The 24,873-nt window shown below is 40.2% G+C and overlaps 1 protein-coding gene across 1 annotated transcript in view; it reads right to left on the bottom strand.

The window, feature by feature from the left end:
- SLO2 (slowpoke 2) overlaps positions 1-24,873 on the bottom strand; it is a 318,661-nt gene that overhangs the window by 35,711 nt on the left and 258,077 nt on the right. The window contains exons 4-12 of the mRNA XM_019045466.2: positions 23,805-23,904; positions 21,398-21,596; positions 19,938-20,012; positions 17,147-17,230; positions 7,129-7,223; positions 6,036-6,219; positions 3,632-3,796; positions 2,843-3,043; positions 2,092-2,309 (exon numbers count right to left, since the gene is read on the bottom strand). Of these exons, the coding sequence (XP_018901011.1) occupies positions 2,092-2,309; positions 2,843-3,043; positions 3,632-3,796; positions 6,036-6,219; positions 7,129-7,223; positions 17,147-17,230; positions 19,938-20,012; positions 21,398-21,596; positions 23,805-23,904 (1,321 nt within the window). The remainder of the gene's footprint in view (positions 1-2,091; positions 2,310-2,842; positions 3,044-3,631; positions 3,797-6,035; positions 6,220-7,128; positions 7,224-17,146; positions 17,231-19,937; positions 20,013-21,397; positions 21,597-23,804; positions 23,905-24,873) is intronic.

The raw sequence follows: 24,873 nt of genomic DNA, 5'->3' as shown, positions 1-24,873 counted from the left end.
TAATATCTCTCAAACATTGAGAAAGAATGATTTCTTGCGAGACTGCGGAGCTTCATATTCTTTGAGATTGTTTTACCTCTACCCTTCTCTCATTCACTTAGAAGTTCCTACGATCTGACTTCTGAAGAAGAGAATTTTCTCGATGTGACTTTTCGTTTTTTTGTTATCTACGGCAAGTTCGTTGAAGCTGAGAGCATGAATAAATGCATCTTTTTGTTTGTAAGCGTCTAGTTGCTACTCATACTTTTAAAATTAAAATATCTCGTAAAGCGTGATAAAAACGGAATCCTAACAATGTTGAGTTTTTTTATCGGGGGCCGACGGGCCAATCCACAACAGCGTGTACCTTCACTTTGAAATAAATGAACTCTTTTTTTCGTGCGCTTCAAGAGCTTACGTCAGCATTGATTTTTAACAATAGAAAGGAAGTCTGCATGGTTCAGTGGAGAGATATCTATGATGAGACGTATTTCAAATGCAGTAGTTCAAAACGTCCGCACTTATCGAGTTTTTCGAGGGAAAAATTACAAGTTGGAATGAAATGTTTAGAGAACGTTTTGTGATGACGCAAGGAAAAACAATTCTTGAAATCTGAGGTCGTTATCGGTCTTAGCAGCACAAAATATCTGAAAAGTACTGCACTTAGCACGCTCCACCAAGTTACTTACGAGACATACGTAAGGAACGTAGGATCAACCGAAAACAGGATCGGCGGTCTTGCGTTTGAACGCATAGCGGTACTGCCATAACTTATCTGCGGACTGTATATTGAAATTGATTGACAAAGCGATAGACAAAGAAGACATAGGAGATATGGAGCAATCCTATTAGTTGGGATGGGTGGCTCCTATAGACTAAGGGAGAAAATGATGGACAAAAAATCGGGTCTCCCGTCGCGTCGGTTGTCGTTAGTTAGTCAATTACCTACCCATTTTGTTCATAGCAACCACCCGTTTCCACCAACAGGATCCCTCCATACCCTCCTTGTCTTTTTTGTCTATAGCTTTGTCGATCAATGTCAATAATCGACCCGCAGTAGGCCGTACTATGCATCGATCGACGTCACCTTGCGCACCTTTCTCACGAAATTTCAAGTCTTAAAACTTAATGAGCGTGTCGCAAACTTCCGCTAAAGGAAAAAGAAGAGATATTTCTCATGGAAATGATTCAAAAATCACGTTGAGCGCATCAGGAAAGTCCGATACACAGTCTTAACATCACCATCTGCGTAAGAAATTTCTTAAAACTTTCCGTGTCAAAAACGATTCTACGGCACAGGTGAACATTTTGTGAGAAGAGTCGATCCATCCAACCCTTGTTCACGAAAATTCTACACAATTTTCGACATATATCTGACGCTTCCTCCCAAATCGTGAGCAAGCAACCCATATCGACGGTGTAAGTCGGTAATCACATAACTCGGTTTGCGAGGCCGGAGACTTCCTGTCATACTTTTATTTTTTAAACGGAAAACTACTCAACGGCAATTCTTAAAAACTGCCGTGATTTTTCTTCTCTGTATGAAAAAATTTCTGCAAAAACTTCAAGGAATGATGTCAATTTGTTTCCCTTTAAAAAATAACATAGAGGCGGAGATTTTCAGACATCACAAACAAGATATGTGATTGCGGACTTACGCCGTCGATATGGTCTTCATCAAAGCAAGGAAAGTGTAAATATAAACACGCCGTTTGATGATATCTCGTATCGTTACGTGTGTTTTGGCAGTTCGGCATCGGCCATGTTGAATATTATGTAGCATCCTAGTGCGCAAGGGTTGGATGGAACGACTTCTCTTGGGAAATGTGCACCGGGGCCGAAGTATCATTTCTGAAGCGCGGGAAGCCTAAAAAACACATATTTCCCACGCAGATTGTGAAATCAGGAGTGTATCTAAGACTTTTCCAATGCACTCATTGTGATTTCTGCGCCATTTTTTATTGGATATGACTCTTCTTTTTGCTCCAGCTTAATTATGCAGCGGGCCAATTTGTTCAAAAGTCACAGCGGTGGTGTGTAGTACGGGTGGTGCAAGAATTTTGGAACACCCTGTATGTGCGGAACTGATAATCGATCGAATACGTTACTTACTGCCCTCGGCTGGTGTGCAGGAGAAGTGTAACTAACGTTGAGGCACCAGGACAAGTGCAGTTATTGGCTAGTAATGCATACTTCAGTTCGTCCTCACATACCACGTGTTCAGCAAATTTGACGTGCAATTTGTTCTCCGGTCGGAAAATTTGTACATATTGAGGCACATCCGGAGCAAAATCTTTCACAGCCCAAGACCTAAGAATTGTGTGCTCGTCCTAGGACAAGACAGAATTATATATTAACTTTGGCATAGCTTTTCGGAAGAATCAAAAAATATTGTACAAATACCATGGACATATTTTTCATCAATATTTCATCGACTATCACGTCGAGTTAGTCTATATTTGTTCCGGCTTTACAAGTGAGACTTTTCCCTGGGACAAATGGATGTATTTCTACCAAACGGAACTATGTGCATTATGAAGTGAGCCCTGTTATGCATATATTCTTATGGGTCCCAGGGATCACTTCTTAATGCACATAGTTCCGTTTGGCAGAATGCGTCCAAATATTCCATGAAAATGTAGTGCAAAGATAAGGCCTAAGATATTTTTGTAGAACTAAAAAATGATTCAGCGAAACAGACGCAATATCAGTGTATTTTGTTTATTTTTTTTTAAAAAAAAATAGAGACAGAACAAACCGATAGGTAGAAGTTCATAACGTATCATAAAAATTCGTTGAATATTTTATAGTATCCCGAATTTTGATTCTATAACAGTCTAAAGGAGTTTTGATAAATACTTACGGCAGCAGTCTTATCAGCGTAATTTCTAGCAGCAAGGACGAAGCAAGCCTCAGCCTCGTTCATCCTTGCACGACAAAGATCGTTGTCTTTTAGACAGGAACCTTGAATGTAGATTACTCTTTGTGCCCAAATCGGCACTTGGAGTATCATTCTCATAGTGGTATCTAATTCCATCGGAGATAGGAGTACTACATAAAAATCCTGCAAAAGGGGAATAAATTACATTCAAATATTTAAGAGATTTATAATATCAAGAAATTTTACGTATAATGACCGATTAACTGTTTTCCTCAAGCTAGGCAAATAAAAATGCACTGAGATCAACACTAAGGAGTATTTTTATTGTTGAATATTGGTTTGCTTACTGTTCAATGTTCAGAGCTGTAAGAATTTAGGTAACTTACTTTTGATGATTGAAAAGGTACCTTCAATAAATGCCAAATATCCAGACAAACTTGGCATATGAAAACTTTCGTGATAATTTAACAATTTTCTCAATGAAGAGTTGAAAGGATAGCAACTCCGAATGAAAAGGTTGCAGATGAAATTTTCAAAAAAAAAAAAAATGAAAATGGAGGAAAAATATAATGACTGCCTTCATAAGTCTAGAGAAAGGATATAAATGGCGAAGAAAATGCTGATAAGCGTGTTTATTATCAAACACTACGAATATTTTTATGCTTATGGTTGCAAGAGATTCCGAAATTCGAGTCCAAAAATGAAAAATATCAAGCAGTAATGTCTAATTTGAGAGTAAGAACATATGCTAATTAAGTAACGAATCATTACTTGTAATAAAGGATGAGCATAGAATTCATTTAGGAAATCCATAATCGTGTCCGCATGCAAGGTTGTGCTACACACGACCACGTGTTTTTCAGATTGAGCACGGTGAGATGAATATGATCCACCCAATTTCTGACGCTCCATCCACGTGAAAGCTAATTGTTCTAACTGCAAAAACACACAAACGCACCTAATTACAGTCTAGATCATGGCCGGATTAAGAAGGTGGCCATATGGGCCGCGGCTCATGGCGGCAAAATGTAGGGAGCGGCAAGTTTTGCAATCTTTTAGAATGTAGGTATCAAAAAAGAAAAAAAAAAAAAAATCGGATTCAGAAAATAAATTACGAACGAGAAAATGTGACAAAATCTCTCATTTCCTGAGATTAACAGGAAAATAAACATCTAATGTTGGCGTCTTTCGGTGATACAAGAGATAACCCCTTTAATTAGTCGAGTTAAGAGAGAAACCAAACACGCAATTTGACCTTGAGCGGAGCGGCGCAGAGAGCAATGATGATGAGGATTGAGATGAAAAGGAGAAGCCTTCGAAGCAGCGGTCGGCATGAGACGCATAGCGCCTACAAGACTGCATGAATACTTCGAGCATTGCGTCAAACACACTGCGGTCAGCAGCAGTCGGCGTGAAACGCATAGCGCTACAAGACTTTATGAATACCTACTTCACGCATTGCGCCAAACACAGGGCGGTCGGCGCAGCGGCAAAAGTTAAAATTATTAAACTACATTTATGCTTGTTCTTTCATAATTTTTTCGTTCGTTTGTTGTGAATGTAAGGCCTTGTCCAAAAAGGGCGGGGTTTGCGGAACTTAACTTTCGCGTAAAGTTCCTTGAACTTTTGTTAGTGTTGACAGGGCTTTCACAAAAAATGTGCCCAACACGAGTGAACGCGTCTCATACACCCCTCCCCCACCGGCACGTTCACTTAACGAATTAGAAGGGGGCGGAAAAATGCAGGCGGCCCATGGGCGGCAAGTAGGTAAATCCGGCCCTGGTCTAGATTCAATACCAAGATCGAGAGGCATTGAAACTTTATTTTCTTGCTCATTTTAACATACATTCATAGTGCAACTTCAGCAATACCCGATGGCGCACTTATCAAGTTTTAAATTTCTACTCAACAACTCTGCCGGGCTAAGGAAGAACGCCGAATGGACATTCGAAAGTCGCCAAATTTTTCCGGATAAGATGTTCATTTCTGAGGAAAGTTATGAATATTTTTCATTGAGATTTTCAGAAACTTCAGAGTATTTTACGAACAAAATGCTCTAAAAAGGGGAAGAAATATATTCACAAATTTCCCCGGCCATTCATGATTTTTCAGAAGAAATTTGGCAACGTCTAAAGCTCATACGGCGTTTTTCCTTAGCACGACAGGACTGTCAACATGGATGAGCCGCGATGTGTCACTCTAGACTCTTCGGAGGATATCAGTCAATGGAAAACGCTGTGAAAGTTTTATAGGTCAAAGGAAGCGAAGGGTTTGAGTGAAACCTCTACAGATAAAACGAATTGTAGGTCAGTGCTTGCCTCTTGTCCCGACTATCGAAAGCCAAGAGGATTAATTGTTCCACTCGGTTTTTAGACTTGTCCCATCCTATCTCACCAATCACATCCTTGCTCGTCCTTTCACCCGACGCTCAAAGGGGAACAATTTATTAATGCTTTCTTCCAATCCAAGTACATCCCCACATTAATTTCCTAATCTAGTTAGAGGAGATCCATCTGTTCAATGTAAAAATATGCTGTATCTATAACCAATGGTTTATGATACAATATTATCATGATAACTACAATCAAAATATTTTGAGGAGAGAGAGGCCGTGATTCTGTAATTAATATGCCATCTGCTCTTCGTTCTCGTTGATCATTTTATTTCACTGACTGGTGTTGTTTATTTATTTCGATTTTCGGTACAAATCGATTTTTTGCACAAAATAATCGATAAAATTGGATCGATTTTTGGCACACAATGTGGCTGCTGAATCGATGTTTTACTCAAAAACTGAAATTTTTCGATTGTTTACGAACAAAAATTTAGGAAGCAATAAGCCTATATTATTATTCAACACTATAGGAAACCATTGGTATTGCTTCAATTCAAGGGGCAATGAAACTCAACGTTCATTGAGGCGAGAATTTGAGAAAAACGAACGAACGACTGAAAATCTTACTTGAAAATCATATTTTTCCTGAAAATCGATGTTTCGGCCTTGATTTTTCTGCGAAAAACCGATTTTTTGGGAAAAATCGATATTTTTTTTTGATCGATTTTTGGGAAAAAATCAAAACAACTTGTACCGTCTCATCATGAAAAAACTGGGTTTAGATACTTCTCAATATTAAATTTCAAATTATATTGTGTTGGTGTCAGTGAGTATACTGACCTGAGTTGGAAGCACTATCAAGGCGACGCATATCATGATAACCATGTACAGCTGAGACGGCCATATATCCGGCACAAAATCGCCATACCCAACCGTTGAAAATGTGACTACTACATAATATGTGGCTTGGAATAGATTCAAATGCCTGTGGCCAGCACGCTGAAAATGCTGGATACCACAAACACTGAAACAGATATACAGGTTTCAGTGAGATAAATGAATATCATTAATAAAGTATAGAAATAAAACTTAGCTTCGTATCAACAGTGTAACTGGATTGCATTTTGCAAAAACAAGACATTATCAATGTTGCTAGGATTGCGCAACTTCCATTCTTTCCAATGCAATTACTGGCATCACGCAAAAACTTAAATTTATACAGATGTGATTTTCATCTTGAATTATTATTCATATAGTTTATTGGGAATAAAGATGAAACTTGTTCCATGATCAGTTAACGTTTGCAGGGTGAAACAATTTGCACAATCTTAGCGACATTGGAATGCTCTTTGTTCCTTTTTGCCGGTGGCGTGGCGTGCTTTGCGATATATCGATTGATATGCTACTCAAACCTGTGAAAAAAGATCGATTACCAGGGTGTTCGCAGCGAACACCTTAGGAATCGATTCTTTACCATAGCTTCAAATGGCGAGATATCGATAATCGATCATTCACGCTACGCTACTGTTGCAAAATGCAATCCAACTCGTAGTAACATGTATGAAGGGCTTGTCAAATTAACGGGGTTTGTACAGGCGAGCCGTTATTGTACCTCAATTCCGATGCTTCGAAACTCCGGCGCTTACTGTATTTTTTTAGAAGAAGAATATTGCTTAAAATAATTGTGCATCGGACTTCAGGAATCATCCCAAATAGTTGAGGAAAACTCATGACAAATTTTGAGAATGAAAGCGGATAGCGCTCACGTATGTCGAACGTCAATTTGAGATTCTGTGATTTTAGAATTAAGATGAATTCCGCATGGGTCTCTTTGATGGACTTTTGCATGAGAGGAGGCGCAGCAAACCGAGTTAGTTGAGAGTTTTAAATATACCATTTAAGAATCAGAAGAAGAATCTAGAAAAATTCGCACCTAGTGAATACGAGGCAGAACAAGGTTGCTGATAAAATCATGAGCTGTTGTGAGAGCGCCGATTGCGACTTTTGCATAGCTCGATGAAGGTCATTCTGCAACAAAACGGAAACCATTACTAAATTAAATCATTACCGAACGAGCAGGAAAAGGTTTCCTTGAGAGGAGCCCCTTCAATCAGTAAACCGATAACACACACAACACTCCGACGCAATAGGTATAATTTTACGATGTAATCGTAAGTTAATGCAACATGAGTTACATTAACGAGTCACTGGTGTGATATACAATGAGTCGAAGTGTAGTAGGATCTGCGCTTTGTGCGCGGTGAAAGACGGTTAGCTTCGAGATGGACAGAGTGTACAAAACTTTGCATTTCCTTGAGATGAGCCCCTTCAATCAGTAAATCGATAACAGACACAACACTCCGACGCAAGGTATAATTTTACACTCAAAAAAAAAGTATGGGAAAAGTGACTTGCCGGCCGAGTTGATCATGGAGCCATAAAATATGGTTCGTGGAGCCATGCTTATAGGTTCACGGCCAATAAAGTATGACTCAGAAAGCCATACTGTAGACGGTAATTCACTTTGGTTAGAAATTATGGATCTCCGAGCCATTTTTCATGGGTCTCAGAGTCATATCTTTTTTTGAGTGCACCATATAATCGTAAGTTATTGCAAAATGAGTTAGTCGGGCATTAACGAGTCACTGGTCTGACATACAACGAGTCGAAGCATGGTAGGATCTGCGCTTTGTATGCGGTGAAAGGCGGCTTGCTCGAGATGGACAGATCGGAGGAAACATTTTTTATCCGAGGGCTTGGTTTTGTTATTGGGAGTAAAATGCTTAAAAAGCGGGCCGCACCTCCTGGAGCGTTTCATCCGGGGTGCGATTGGCTGCGGATGCTGTTAAAAGGTTTTGGATGTCTGTCAGTCGGGAGCTCCAAGTGTAATTGCTCCGAAAGAGAGCCGCGGCACAGTGGAACCAACTGATGGAGGAGGTCGGACATGAACTTTTTGGCTAAAATTTCAAATTTTTATGTTTATCTCGTCACAAATTCAGTTTCAAAGGGTGTTTCTGAAAGTAAATTTCACGAAAATACCAATGAAACCACTTTTAAGCTTCTTTGCTATACATATCGACGGTGAAACTACCAGACCACGTATCTCGTTTGCGGTGTTTAAAATTCTTCACTCACATTTTGGGCGCTTCTGGGTACCAGATGCGCCCTTTCCAACCGTTCGACTCCCCCGATGTAACATGTACTATACTACATGCCCTTTTGCCTTATGGGTAATGACGCCATTCTGGTACACCCGGGAAAATTGGATTTTTTTCTGCATCTGGTATTCGTAAAAGTTTTCGTGAAATGTTTTGCTTTTAAGCATAACAATCTCGCACGGACGTATTACCTGGTTAAAGTATTTTAGGGCCTCCTTATGCTTTAAATACTTATATCCGAGGCAGTACTTTCAGATCGATTTGAAAATATTACGAACAGTCACGTGATCTCTTCATTTTAGTGACGTATTACTGTGCTACTTTGTGATTGGTTCATTTTCTTGGCGCAGCATCGACACGTCAGCTGTTTGCGGCATTGAGCGGAAGGTTTAAGGTTATGTCATGGACCAAGAGCATCCAAGAGAATGAATAAGGACCCCCAACTCCAGTTAGCGGAGACATTAGCGCTGCCTATATTTTCATCCATGGCCGATGTCACCGCCGGCCGGCCGGTCCCTCCCTTCCCCGCGACCCGCGCTTCCCCTCCCCACTGCTGAACTCCTCTTCACGCGGCCCCGCTCACCCGCTCCCCCGCGACCTGCGCGCCGTACCTCGCGGCGTCGCGACGCCGCTGTCCGCTAGATCGCGTTGACGCACCTAAATTCCATCTTCGTCAGTCTTCGGGTACATAAGTTGGTAGTAATATGCTTTGTCAAAGAAGCGCCCTCCAACGCTTGGGCGTTGGAACTGCTTGTTATTTTTTTGAAGGAGATCAAATCAATATCATTCCTTACAATTTTCACAGATTTTTCTCAGCACAAAGAGGAAAAATCACGGAAGTTTTCACGAATTGACGTTGAGTAGTTTTCTATTTAAAAAATAAAGTATGGTAGGAAGTCTGCGACGTCGCAAACCGAGATACGTGGTTTGGTAGTTTCACCGTCGATATGTTTAAAAATATAAACTTTCTAATTGTCCAGATTTTATCCGACTTCCCTATTGGACGTATTTCTATCAAACGGAACTATGTGCATTCAAACATGAGCCTTGAGACTCATAAGCATAAGTTCATAAGGGCTCACGTCATAATGCACATAGTTCCGTTTGATAGGAATAGATCCTATTGACTCGGTCCAGTGTGCGCCGTGGCTGGAGCCGGGATGTTGGCGAGGCGCGGGCTAAGCGCGGGAAATCTGCATGGCCGTGTCGGGACCGCGTCTGTCCCGGGCCTAGTCCCAGCTTCCAGCTCACGGCTCACGGCTTTCCGGGATCTTGAGCCCCGGGCTCACTCGAGCGAAGATTATGGCATCAGTTCGGCTGCCGGCTGTCAGGTGAATTGACGTCCCGGAACCCCTAACCCCTGCCAAACTTCCTTAAAAATCATCGAAAGTTTCCCAAACTCCCAACCTAACCATCGAATTAAGAAAGTCCCCTGTCCTATGCTAATAGTCCAGTCAATTTAGCTCTAAATAAGGGTCATCTGGGAAAATCCATATATAGAAGGTTTTTTTGCGGAAACATGTTGCATTAGGCAACCAGAACAACATATCAAAAGTTTACCAAAATCGGCCGTCCGCTAAGGCCGCCATCTTGAAAAAAGGGGGGGCGGGGGGCCAAAATACGCCGCCGGCGACCGGTTTTTAGCTTTTATCTTGAAAAATATCGATGCTACGGAAAAATGTCACTGAACCTTTTAAAAAGATCATAAAATTTCCTATTAGAAACACTATACATTTATCAAGTTGCGACTTCTGGTTCGTGAGATATGGCGGTAGTTTCCTGCGGCTAGGAAAGTCAAATCTTGCGAGAAATCACGTTTTTTCAACAAAATCTGTAATTATCTTAAAAACGGCGAGTCTGAGGCAAAAAAGTGTTCTCACCGGAATGAAAGAGCATGAAATTTCCATGCTAAAAATGCTTATGAATTCACTAGGGGGTCCGCCCCCGGAGCGCTATGCGGTCCGAACCAACGGCGGCTACTACGCGGTGAGGCTCGGCTTGGCCGCGCCATGCATTGTTGCGGTCCAAGATGAAACGGCTTCACTTTTTTGGTAGATTTACCGCGAGGGTAAGTCATATTATCCATTTAAATATGTGCTAATTTCCTTTCATCATGAACCCCCCCCCCCCCCTCCCCCTTAGGTCATGCATGTTGTATAGTTAACAAATGTCAACGGTCACGCTTGAAGATAATGTTATTATTTTATGCTTTCTTATTCAAATTAAATTTGTCAAACAACAAATCTTCTTTTTTCAAAGTAACTAAAAGGAAATTAATTAATACAAAATATAGAAAGAGGGAGTTTAAATTCATCCTCTGCTTCCTCTTCGATGAGTGTTTCTGCTTGATTGCTGCATCCCAAGCCGGAACAATGTAGACAAATGTCACTGCATGGTAGACCAGCTCTCTTACAAGAGCAGCGGTTACTACAGCCTTTCGAACATGTACATGAGATGATTTGCAAATGTTCTTGGGGGGGGGGGGGGGGGTCAGGCGGGTTGAGCATAGGCACAAGGAGAAGCCTGAGTTCCGAAGATTTCCACCCCTATTCTTTGGGATTCCGTTTTCTTCCTTTCCAGAGTTGAACTTGATAATATACACGTAAGAAGTGTTGTTTGCACGCATCTGAAGTTGGAGGCAACGTTTGCAGTTTCACCTCAGTTTTTGCCTTGCCAAAGCACGATTAAAACATTGAAATCTGCATTTGTTCAAAGCAGTAACTGATTTTTCAGCACCATACAGCAAAAGAACGAGTTGCTCACCCGCTTGACAAAGCTCATCTTGAGTGCAGTCGGTTTCATCAAATTTCTCAGCAATACAAGAGACTTCGCCACATTTTTCCAACAGTTTAATAAATTTGCCTTTGCCCTTGCCACGAAATGCTGAAGTAGTATCACATCCACTGACGACATGGATAAACAGAATGCTCTTCTTCAAATTTACATTCGATGTTCGCAATTGATTTGAGCTAAAAATTTGGGCTGCATATTTGCCCTTACCTGGTTTGAGTAATAGGACGTCGCTTGATGCAGGCGTCAAAGCTATCATTAGAACAAGGAGGTCAATGTCTTCACCAACGATTAGAGTACCTATATTGAGAGAGTATGGCCACCGGTGTTACCACCTCTGATTGGCTCAGGCATCTTAGGCTGAATGGAGCCCTTAGGACCCAAAAATGGCGGACGCCATAAATTAATGTGATGCAAAATGACTCAAATTGTAGTTTTCTTTGCTTATCGTAACGAGAAATTTACCCAAATGCACTATTGCGATTCTTTACATATTTTTAAGGCTAATCGTGTGCAATTTTTGAGAAAAATTATCTTAGATGTAGTAAGGTTGGCAGCAAGTGCGGTTGGTGAAAACCGTCAAAAGTTGCCAATGACCCCCCTCCTATCCACAAAAACCAAAACAAAGCACCGCCATTTTTGGGTCCTAAAAGTCTCTCCATGGGGCCCAGTGGCCATACTCTCTCAATATAGGTATTCTACCAACGATAACAACTTGTTTCTTCGTTCCTCTCGGCAGACTGAGAGCTTCATTTACGATGAGAGTATCCGCATCGTCCTCTGCTTGAGATACTTTAACTTGACTCCCTGTAGTAAAGTGTTTCGATAGCAAGCAAATCAAACGCGCCTCATTCTTTTCATTATAGATAGAAGCAAGTCCTGGGCCACGGATAGAGGAGTGTCCTCACAAAAAATTAAGGCAGGACATTTCTTAAAGATATCACGTCGTCACCTTTCAACGCTTTTTGTAGAATCTGTTGCGCTTTTTGTTCGTATCCATCAAAAACAATTGAACCTTCAAGACCATCATGCTTTTCAACACATAGGTATTAATAAACGATTCCACCGCTTAAGGTAATAAACGAAGAAATGCTTGTCTTATTCCTATTTCTATATTTTGTATTAATTCATTTCCTTTTAGTTACTTTGAAAAAAGAAGATTTGTTGTTTGACAAATTTAATTTGAATAAGAAAGCATAAAATAATAACATTATCTTCAAGCGCGACCGTTGACATTTGTTAACTATACAACATGCATGACCTAAGGGGGGAGGGGGGGGGGGGTTCATGATGAAAGGAAATTAGCACATATTTAAATGGATAATATGACTTACCCTCGCGGTAAATCTACCAAAAAAGTGAAGCCGTTTCATCTTGGACCGCAACAATGCATGGCGCGGCCAAGCCGAGCCTCACCGCGTAGTAGCCGCCGTTGGTTCGGACCGCATAGCGCTCCGGGGGCGGACCCCCTAGTGAATTCATAAGCATTTTTAGCATGGAAATTTCATGCTCTTTCATTCCGGTGAGAACACTTTTTTGCCTCAGACTCGCCGTTTTTAAGATAATTACAGATTTTGTTGAAAAAACGTGATTTCTCGCAAGATTTGACTTTCCTAGCCGCAGGAAACTACCGCCATATCTCACGAACCAGAAGTCGCAACTTGATAAATGTATAGTGTTTCTAATAGGAAATTTTATGATCTTTTTAAAAGGTTCAGTGACATTTTTCCGTAGCATCGATATTTTTCAAGATAAAAGCTAAAAACCGGTCGCCGGCGGCGTATTTTGGCCCCCCGCCCCCCCTTTTTTCAAGATGGCGGCCTTAGCGGACGGCCGATTTTGGTAAACTTTTGATATGTTGTTCTGGTTGCCTAATGCAACATGTTTCCGCAAAAAAACCTTCTATATATAGATTTTCCCAGAAAAATGCTAGATTGACTGGACTAAAAGCATCACTGGAAAAACAACACATTGGATCTAAAGTCCAGACTCTTGAAAACATTGACAAGAAAAAGGACTCTTGATTCAATCAGATTTAAGCTTAAATAAAAAGGAAATCCGCTCAAATTAGGAGGCTTGGTTCTTGATTCAAGCTTAAATCTGATTGAATCAAGAGTATTTTTTCTTGTCGATGTTTTAAAGAGTCTGGACTCTAGATCCGATGTGTACTTTTATTCCAGTGATGTAAATCTTCGTCACTTCATGTACCTTTTTCTAAAGAGCCATTGAAGATATTTGAACGATTTGTTGTAGGTGGGAGCCTTCTATATGGATGGAGGGACCAGTTTTTGAAAATTTTGAAATTTAAATTTAGGCCGTTTTTTTGAATTTCTTGAGGAAAATATGAATTTTTTCGACTTCGATAACCTCTGATATTTTCAAGTGTACAAACTTTAAAAAAAACGCTTTTGTCTGTGTATGTGACGGAGAACCGGGAATATTACCAAAAAATGGAAATATCTTGATTCGATCCAGAGAAAGGGTACATGAGTGTTAAAATAGCAGAATTTTCAGGAGTAAAATGGAAAAATTCACAACCAAGAGTTGGTGCTTTTCACTACACTCACTAACATATCAGCTGACAGCGTTCTAATCGTCAGAATGAAGAACAAATAGTGTCAAAGAAAATTAAGACTATACTTGATCTAAAGAACGTAGGGGCTAAAAATTGAAAAATTTGAAAATTTTTAACAGGGAGCTCTCCTTAAATTGGAGGTAACGCTTGCAGGGGGAAAAACACGATTCATCCCCTGACAAAGAAACGTCCATTCGAAAGTTGCAACATTGGATCAGTCAATTAACTTGTTTACCAGGAGTGCGACTGCGCAATAATTTCTGCCCGATATTTAACTGATTTTTGCCTGTGATCAAAAGAAAACTTAGTGAAATTTTCAGTTAGGATTGTCTAATATTTTTCCGGTAATAATACATTTGCGAGCGGAAATTTAGCAACGCTGAAATGCAGTTACGTTTTTTCGTCCGGGGAACGACGGGGTATCCTGCTGTTACGCGTCCGTAATGTCACAAAAGAATTCACGCATACGGTAATAAAACTGCGGATTTTCGTCCAGTACAATGAAGAAATAATTTTTTTGTGACAAACACAACATTCAAACACTTAAAAGTGCCTTAAAGGCTCAGAAAATGTAGAAAGATCATAAAGACATGCGAGAGGGATCCCTTCTTCCCCTCAAAGTTTTATTTTAAAAACTAAACCTCAGAAGGACCTACAAACCGGACCGTAAACCAGGACCGGACCAGGACCGTAATGACAAAGGAATTCACGTATACGGCAATAAAACTGTGGATTTTCGTCCAGTACAATGAAGAAATAATTTGTTTGTGATAAACACAACATTCAAACACTTAAAAGTGCCTTAAAGGCTCAGAAAATGTAGAAAGATCATAAAGACATGCGAGGGGGATCCCTTCTTACCTTCAATGTTCTATTTTAAAAACTAAACCTCATGCAGAGGGACCTACACCGCAATATAGAGCGTCACGGACATTGGAAATTTGGGACTTGCGTTTTGAGAATCTATTTTAAAATTCAATTCTTTCAACAAGTAGAAATCCTGATAAAATTCTGCGTGTGTGTGGGTTCGACACAATATGGAGTTGGTTAAATTGAAGTCAAGTAAAATACTTTTCATCCAATTTTCAGAATTATTTTCATCGTCTGTTTCGCTCAGCTACATTTGTTCCACACTAGACATGTTTAATTAAGTCTTTTTTTTGTCATTTCTAATACACACACACACCCTCACACACAAAAGAAAAATTTAATTTAGTATAGATGCATAAAATAAGGAAATCCTTTTATCATCCCGAATTCTCCTCTTAACAAAGGATGTCACGAGCAGTGAGCTGAGCACAGTGATACTATCACGTCCGCACAATGAAAGTTACTGTCCTCTATTTCCTCCTCTTCTTCTTCCTCCTTTGAGTGGGGCGAAAGCCCTTATTCTTCAGCCACTACCGCATCAGACACGTATAAAATGGATAGAAATTGATAAAACTTGTCACCAGTTAAAGTTACTGTGAGCACGCGTTTACCGAACTCACGCTTCGGCGGAGCCCCTTCAATTTTTCGTGTAGGTGCAAACTCTACCGCTGAGTTAAAATAGTTGCATGTTGCACCTGCGCTAAAACAAGCACGATATTCCCACGATGAGCATGGTTATTCTCATCAATGGACGTATTCGATAGTGGTTCGATGTACCGTTTGGTTCAAAACAGTAAAAAACAACCAAAAACAAATATTTTAGGATTCAAGTTGGTAAAACTGAAAAAATTCATAACAATTTCACTTTTCGTTGACGCTGTGTACTCATGAGAATAAAAAATCTATCACCAAAAACTAGTTCCCTCAAATTACTCAAATGACTTTTGAGGCTACGTTTACATGTTGAACCAATCGATATCGATACAATCTCACCTGTTTGATGTATCGAACTACGATCCATAAACTTACACGAACCCACAGCACTCAAGGTAATAAGTACGCGTAATGAGTTACGCATCAAGAGAATTTCACTGCGTACAAGGGAGGATGCATTCCGTATTCCCACTTATTTATTTTTATTTCTTGAGTCCACATGACATCAGTCCAGCCGGAATGAAGAGCGTCAATTTCAATTTTCCTCGGCAACCACCGCCAAAATCCCCCGAGCACCCGTCACTCAGTGGCGAGGCGCGAACGATCGATCTTCGATATTTCCCCGTTTAAAGCTATGGTAACGAATCGATCTTTAAGATGGTCGTCGCGAATACCCTGTTTATCGATTCTTTTCCACAGGTTTAAATGGTAGAGCGATCGATGTATCGCAAAGCAGGCCACGCCTCAGCCGTCACTTGGTGTGCGGCCAGCCTCTTCCACTCTCCTCGTGGTTATTTTTACGGAGCGGCAGATTATTCGAGCGTTATGTTGAAATACATTCATCCCCGGACGAAAAAAAGGGATCAAGTAAATAAAAGAAATCGGACGGACGCAAAATAAACAGGTCAACTCATCGAAGCGAGTCGATCACTATTTCAAGCGGTTGTTAGCAATAGGGCAAGGTTCGTTTTGGCATGAGCCATACGGTGTATAAAAATACACGCGAACTGAGATTCATCTGAGACTGGACTTAGAGCGTTTTGAAAAAAAATTGAATCGTTTACTTGTGGTTGCGATTATAAAACGGACCGTGCCACGTCATCCGGATGGACTGTCACCACTGTATCGTCGTTCCTCCACCGTAAAGACGTATCTGTAATTTCACATGAGCCACAGAGAGCATGGATTTATATGTGAGACAGGGCTCATGCGGATGTTGAGATACGCCCTTACGTCATTCAGAGGAGCGACAGTATATTGAAATGTTCACTTATAAATTCAAATAACGGCTACTCACATTGGCCACCGCAGCTACCTGTTGACTTATACTTCCCCCTGTCCTTTTATCAGACACATATTTTGGTGTCGCTGCTCGATAAAGGGATATTTTTTTAAGACAAACTTCTCTACTTTATCTCAAGAGAAAGTCATCATTAAAATGAAACCCATCATTTGAAACGCATATTTTAAAACCACCTAGTGATTTTAAAACCAGCTAGTGCGGCACACATACACACAAAAAAAAGAGGAAAAATATTCGAAACGCACGCATCCCTTTAATAATTCGTCAGACGTTAAAACAAATTAAAAGCTTTTATAATTTGTGTGGATATAATTCTTAAAGGTCTACGAAAGAGTGCGCTTTTAAATAAAGGTTCTTAAACGTAAAAGAATACAAAAGGTCGATTATTTAGATGTTTAAAATTTGTCGTGAATATTCAAGCGCGAAGTCAATAAATTTTGCTACATACATTTTTTTTTATTTTGACGCTACTTAATACTTCAAGAAAAAGTCATCACATACAAAACACATGAGGGTATGATAAAACATTGAAATGGTGGAAAATTGAAAACTGTACAATTTAAAATGAAGACGGAAATAAATAAAACGGAGGAATACTTACAAACATATTTTCTAAAGACTTTTTGGCCAGCCAGCAATTTAAAAAAACAGGTATAAATAAGTGTCGTAAAGGCGACCAAATGATCTGTAAAAAATAAGAAAATAAATCATCAGTCTTTCAAATACTCAAATGTAGGTGCAGAAAGCCCGCAAGAAGAGAGCCGATGAGCTTTAAACTGTTTGCATGAACAATTTCCGATGGATCAAAATCGTGGAGACCTATTGAGATGCATTTCAAAACTCACGGAATCGATGACTCAATGAATGAATAGTTTTGAAGAATTTAACGATTGCGTTATATATTTTACTGGCTGTCGTAATATACAAAATATGTATGACGAGGATATTGAGGATTTTGGACTAAAACTGTTCCATCAATTATTCCGATAAAAATCAACAAATTTCAAATTTTGTGAAATTTATTTGAGCCTATAGAAATTTCACTTTCCATCTCTGAGCGCGATTTGATATTATTCAAAAACTATCGAGAAAGAAAGCCTATTGAAGTCCAAGGTTTATTAAAATCGGACTGATTAAACTCGCAGGGCGCCGATTTTTCCGCGCCACCGCACCATTGCGCGTCGATACTTTTTCCGTTACCTCGAAGGGCTCGATAACAGTGATGAAAAAAAGTTTCAAAACTAGCGGGAATTCACGCATGAGATACTACTTTTATACATAGAAAATACATGCATGAATTCACACTAATAGCACATTTTCAACGCCGCCACCATTGTAAGGTGACCCTCCTGCATACAGCCGTGTCGTAAGCTCTTTACTTACAATTAGTTCAGTGGCGTGGCGTGATTTACGATACATCGATTGATCTGCCATTTAAAACTATGAAAAAGGATCGATTTACAGGGTGTTCGCAACGAACACCTTAATAATCGATTCTTCACCATAGTTTCAAGTGAGGAAATGTCGATAATTGATCATTCACGCCTCGCCACTGAATTAGTTCTGCATCATGTATTAAAACGCTCTCGACTTTTTATGATCATCCCATTAAGAATCTTCTATAAATTGTATTTCGTCTTTGAAAAAAGACAGGAAGGGCCAACTCCCTCTCGGGTTGTGGGGGACTGAGTTTTTTGGCGGTTATACGTCGCAGATCGCCAGAGAGCGCTGTGAAAGTGACTTTTATGTATGAAGAAAAAGACAGATTTTCCTTGAGCTGTTTGCCAATGAAAGGATTAACACGATCATGGTGATGTTACTAATTGCTGAGATTACTCAAAATGATGGTTAGAAGGACAACTTAAAACGAATGAGCACCCGTCCAATACACAGGCATCCGCGATGCTTGGATGGGTATGGTGTGATTCTTGCATTTCGAATGGAAGAGAGATATACTATATATACTCTATATATAGATACATACTATATATATAGATACACTATACTCACAGATAATAGTACATATGCCTTTTGTGGTTCATTCAAAGTATAAAATGAAATGATGGTTTCTTTAAAGGAATAAATACGAATATGGTCAGTTTACGAATACGTAACCATTCTTGTTTCCGGGTAGGCTTTGTGCGAGAGGAATTGCAGGCAAATTTACCAAAAGATAGACCAACAACCTCACACGTCACGGTTGAATGAAATTAGGAAGCGACAGTGTTATACTGTCATCCATACATGTGTCGAAGGCAATTAGCAATCGACGGCATTTCTGCCGTGGAAGCGAAGAGAGCGGTAAGTGCATGCTGGGATGAACCTCGAGACACACGAAAGCATGTGCTAATCACGGCTCGATCACAGAAATGCTCTTACCGCTCTCTTCCCTATCACAGCAGTTTTGGTAAGCGGTTCCCACGCAGTTCCGATAAATCGCTACAATGCGCATCAGCATAATGGAACTTTTAAGAACTATGTCCTTCAAAAGCATGATCTCGGCTTGCAGCGCCTTCAGTTTTTCTGATACTCTACGCGTTGTCACGAAGTTAGTTTAGTTGCCTCTCCGATTCAAACCCAACTGATGTCACAGAGTTCACTACACGCTCCTCAGAGTGTGCCTGTTTTTCCGCTGTTTTTGAGAGGGAAAAAGTATCCATGCACACTTAAGGCAACAAAATCACCACTCAAATATTGTTGCATCAGTTTTGAATTTTATGCTATTCCATTTATTCACCACTGGCTTTGCTGGCGATTGCTGCTTGCCTGACGTGTTTGCTGAATAGGCAACTATTCACGCTCTGCGGTAGGTTTGTTGCCTAACTGCAACATTGCAGGCGAACTTCATAAGAACAGTATTCCCGCATCCGGTTATATTATGTACTCCGTTAGAGGATGAAGCAACATTTTTTACGCATCACATACAGCAATTAATGCGTTCCGAGAGATTCGGTTAGCCCAGTGAACTTCATGAAGGTAAAGATGATATATTTGGTCAGAAGTTTCGGGAACGATAATGACAATCACTTGCGTTATTGCAGATACCGCACCAATACAAGGGCAGGAAAATTGACGCTTTACGCGTCTCGTTTGCCCCTTGTATTGAACTTGAACACAAATTAAGGCTGATAGAATAGTGGATCTGTGATTATCTTCAATACTTTTCTATCTTGAACAATTTTTGAATAATACCAAAATGCGCGGGACTCTTGCTTTGCATCCATTTGTGCAAGAAATATAAAAATATAGAAACTTGGTAATATACAATGGAGGAGTCTATTCTGATTTTGAGGCTAATAAAGGTGGAACTAATTAGTGTTTTTCCATTCGATTAAAGATTGATTTGATTCGCATTAAATATTGGCGCAGAATAATTTATTATGGATACTTACTGTGAACATGAACGGCACAGTATTTACCAGCTCTAAAATAAAATGGAAGGATAGCAGCAGCTGCCATACATTACCCTGTAACATGAAAACAAGGGTTAAAACTGAAGGGTCTCAAAAGGGTCGAGGACCGCTCACATTTATGAGATGAATTAAAATGAATTTGAAATGCTTTGAAAGAAGACACATTTCTTCGATGAAAATGTAATAGAATTCTTGGGATATCGGCTGAAGTATTATTAATTCCAACTATCCACGCTATACAGAAGGGTAAGATAAATCAGGAAATGACCAACGCTGTACTCCCTGTACCTAGACTACCGCACTAAGGAAAGACGCCGTAAGAGCATTCAAATGTTGCCAAATTTCCTCTCATAGAATGTTTATTTAAGAAGAAATTTACATATATTTCCTTGAAATTTTCCGACGTTTTAAATCAAATTACGAGGAAATATTTTTGAAAAATTTAAAGAAAAATACTCGCAAATTTTCCCAATAATGTGTGTTTTTTCAAAGGAAATTCCGCGACGCCTGAAGGCTCATATATATGGTGTTTTTACTTAGCGCGGGAGTTGAAGCAAAACTGAAACAGTTGGTGTAGTTAAATCAGAACAAAGATTTGCATGAAGCAGGCAACTGAGCAGTCGCTCAATTGATTTACCAGTCAACCAATCAATCAATCAATGTCACGGCTGATGAGGGAGACGGCTATATTTTGTCCCGTCACCCCGGCCGGGAGCCATCACAAACGCATCCATGGATCCCAGCCCCCTTTCCTTTGTTTCTGCATCCAACAACTCATCACGAGGTAGTGTCCTTCATTCGCGTCTCCTTCAGCATTGTTGATTTAAATGCCTCACATTTTCTTACACATCCTTTCATTACACTCTGCTACACATACTGACTGTGAAACTCCCGGGCCACATACCTCGTTTGCGGTGTTTAAAAATCTCTGCTCCTATTTTGTTTTATATTAAAGGAGAACAAATCAATATCATTTCTTAGAAAAATGTCACTGAGTTTTCTTCGCACAGAGAAGAAAAAACACGGAAATTTCGAAGAACTGACGTTGAGAAGTTTTTATTTTAAAAAATGAAGTATGACAGGAAGTCTACAACGTCTCAAAACGAGTTACGTGGTCTAGTAGTTTCACCATCGATATACAGGTTCGAATGAGTCACTAAACCTTGCGGTTTTTATTTAATATCCTGAAAGAACCCAAGTTGCCAAAATATTCCCCCGATTTGCTTGTCCCACTCTGCCGTTCCCCCAATCCGATTACACTGATCCTATAAGCAGATGAGGGGGGGGGGGGCGAAAATCGGGGAAACGTTTGGAAATGAGAGAAACATCAAATCACCGAAATTCATCGCCAAATCGGGAAATTCCAAAGAGCATCTTAATTGATATAGAACTGACCTGGTTCCATGATGATAATGAAATACAGTGGTAAAACGTCGTACCTTATAACCGAGATAAGCTAGGATGATGGTCTCAACTAAGGATATAAAAGCAAGGAACACTTGGACTATCCACAGCTCGCCGGGACGCTTGACCCAGAGGATGGCCTCCCAGTTGATGATCGGACGCTCCTGGAACTCTTCCTCTGTCAAATTGTGTGATATGAGGAACTCGGTTTTGTTCCCGGGTGTGCAACCGTAACTGTGCACAGAGAATTTATAAAGGATTCAATAAAAAATATTTCATTACCTATGACACCAATGGTGGGTCATTAACTCCCACTGCCCTTCAGAAGAGAATAAATGATTCTGAATGAATGTGAATCTTCAGATTTTATTCCCGCGTCTCTCCACCATTTGGATGGAGATTTTAGCCATCATGCGTACTTTTTTGAAAAACCGAGATGTCAGTCTGTAGACCTGTCATCAAGAAAGGACCATTTGATTGAGTGGACCTTACTTCACTTTTTGACATAGTCTCCACTTATGTTTTGGAATTTTCGGTATCAATGTAGCAGCTTCTTCATGCTTTCGGCTTTTGCTTTTTCATGTCTGGGCACCAAAACCAGTCATGTACAGAGCTCCGCACCTCCGAATCAGTTGCTTTGCACAAAGAAATGTTCCCCCATCTCCATACTCTCTCGATTTAGCACCTCGATCTTTCATTTGTTCCCTGACCTTAAAAACGTTCTCGGTGGCAAGCGGTTTCCAACTGAATCGGAGGGGCAGAGTCTAATAACAATGACTGTGGTGTGTGGTATCGGTGCCAAGACAAGATCTTCTACGCCGAAAGCATCACGAAGCTGCTATACTGATACTAATTCACAAATAGAAGCGGAGACTACGTCAAAAAGTGAGGTAAGGTCTACACAATAAAAACTTTTGAATTCCTTTTCATTGCTATTCAGCGGCGATAACCCAAGTTTGAAATAATTGACTCTCCGCGCATTCTGACTCCGGAGGTGGGCACGCGGCGATAGGAGGTTGTCTCAGTAAAATTGAATTTTTTCGCGAAATCCTTGGCCGATTTGCAAAAACTTAACTTATTTTAAAGATTAGAGTATGTCTGATATCTGTTTTTTACCAATTTGATTTACCTCTTTACATTTGGAAGGTAAAATGTAGGGAACGTTACTTTCTTGACGACCCTCGAATTGCATGAGTTTCATTTCTGGAAATTAATGCGTCATCAAAGCGTAAAAAAGTGAAGGAAATTTGAAATTCGAAAGTCATAATTGTCTCAACCCAGCGCGGTTCTGAACGTGTTATTCTTGCTGGACTAAAAATCCAACTACACAATAAATCGACACGCATTTAAAAACACAAGAATCAATATGTAAGTTTGAGCTCAAATAATTTTTAACCTAGAAAAATTTAAAGCTAAAAAACGATACTGCGTTGGCTTCCAGCTCACACAGCTTTCCCGCCACCGACCAATCAGCGCCTCGCGCCTCTCAGTTCGTCGCGGATTGGCCATCTCTGCTAGCGCACGGGTGTGGAGGTCAACCACACATAGCACCAAACAGCGCGGGCTGTTGCGAGAGGGCAGTGCAGATTGGTGCTACACGTGGCCGGCCGCCATAAATCTAGCAAATATTTACATGAGGCTCAACTTATGACTGAGCTAAGTAGTTTTTAGTCGCAGAAGCGCACAATTGAAAAAGTAACGACAAATGCAGATACACTGTATAAAAATTCTCTGTGATAATTCATTGAACTTCAATACAGCCATTTTTTGAGAAAAGTTAGGGGGGGAAAAGAGTTGTTTTTGAGACGCTCCACTGGTTCATGCTTTAATTCTCAAAACGGGAAGCTTGCAATAGCGCAGATTACTCGTAGAATTTTTTGCCAATCGTAGAGCAGTACCATTTATTAAACACTGGTGTTTCGAGAATAAACAATGTTTTGATATTTTTTCAGCTTTGTGTGAAACTCGCTTCACTTTGAGTCGCTACCAGTGTCAAAAGCAGGCGTAACGCACACACCCATGTATCATATTTCTTTCCTTTCATGCTCCCTCTTTCAATTGAATATCTCGGTTGTTCGGAGATTCGGAGAATATCCCTCGCCTTTTGCCTTTCTTCCAGCACCCTTGCGACGCTTTGTGCCAAGAAGAAGATGAAAGGCATCTTTATCTACCGTTTAAAGGAAAACCGCAGCTGAAGCCTGCAGTATAGACGGATCCTCTCTTCGTGCGGATTTTGATAACGGTGAAGAGATTTCGTCGCCCCTCTGACGAAAGGGCTTATCTTGATTTCCACGTGAGCCCTGTTTTACATATAAATCCACGCTTTCTGGGGCTCATGTGGGAATCGAGATACGCCCTTACGTCAGAGGATCGACGATTCGTGAGGTGAAAATTGGTGAGCATGGATTACGACCAGGAACACTAATTGCATTGTTTTCTTACCATGCTGCATACGTAGGGTCGCGGTCTGTCGTTACTCGACATATGTATAAGAAACATGTTACAAGCTTGAAAAGAAGATTTGCTATTCGAATCCGTAAACCTGAAAAACAAGCAAGCAAAAAGGCACTTATTTCTCATGATTTACATACAATCAAAATAGTATGAGAGACACATCGCAATAGCACGCAACGCAATCCACAACGATAAAAAGTAATAAAGTAACAACAAATGTATGTGAAGGGCTAAAAACAGGATATAAACACAACCAGGACGTTTCCGGTCAATTACATGCCCATTCACAACTAGAAAAAAGCTACGATTTAAAAAATTAAAACAAAAAAAAGTTGCATGCTCACTTTCTTGATTTAATTTTTCAAATAGATTTTTGTTCAGGTTGAGAATGGGAATGTAGTTGACCCAAAACGTCCTGGTCGTGCTTATATTCTGTTTTTGTCATGGGAACGGAGTTCCCCATGATATTAGAATCGTTCCGTTGCCATCGCTATGGGATTCCCTATGCCTATGCGACCTTGAGCGTTTCGCCCAGTGTTCGATTTTTGCTTCATTTTCGGATGTATCAAAAATCGTTGTGTTTTTTAGCCAATCATGTCTCTACGTCAGGTTGTGTAGAATTCTAAAATTCGCTTTCCGCGAGTTTTTTTTCTCCTTGAGATGTCGCGTCTGACTGGTAAATCTGCGCAGAACCACGAAGTTCCGATTTTAGGCAAATTCTTTTTTTTGGGAGGTTCCGATTGGTTACTTTTCGCCATCAGTTTTCTGTTCGTTGGTGCAGAAAAGATCGCCTACCTCGTTGCTCTTGAGAAGCCGCCATTATCCCACCTCAAATTTTACAAATAGAAATAAAGACATAATAACCATCGTACAAGGTGGAAAATTGCTCTGGAGGAATCGGTACGGACAAATAAGTCAAAATCAGACCTCGATTGATTGATTTAATTCATGGATACGCAAATATTGCCTTAGCTCAACTGCCGCGATCGGAATGCACGCTGGGATGAACCTCGAGACACATGATAGCATAGGCAAACAATGTCTCACAGAGAAAGGC

The sequence above is a fragment of the Bemisia tabaci genome, chromosome 3, assembly GCF_918797505.1.
Source record: "Bemisia tabaci chromosome 3, PGI_BMITA_v3".
In the NCBI taxonomy this organism is placed as follows: Eukaryota; Metazoa; Arthropoda; class Insecta; order Hemiptera; family Aleyrodidae; genus Bemisia; species Bemisia tabaci.
The sequence above is the reverse complement of the archived record's forward strand: the minus strand, read 5'-3'. Positions and strand labels throughout refer to the sequence as shown.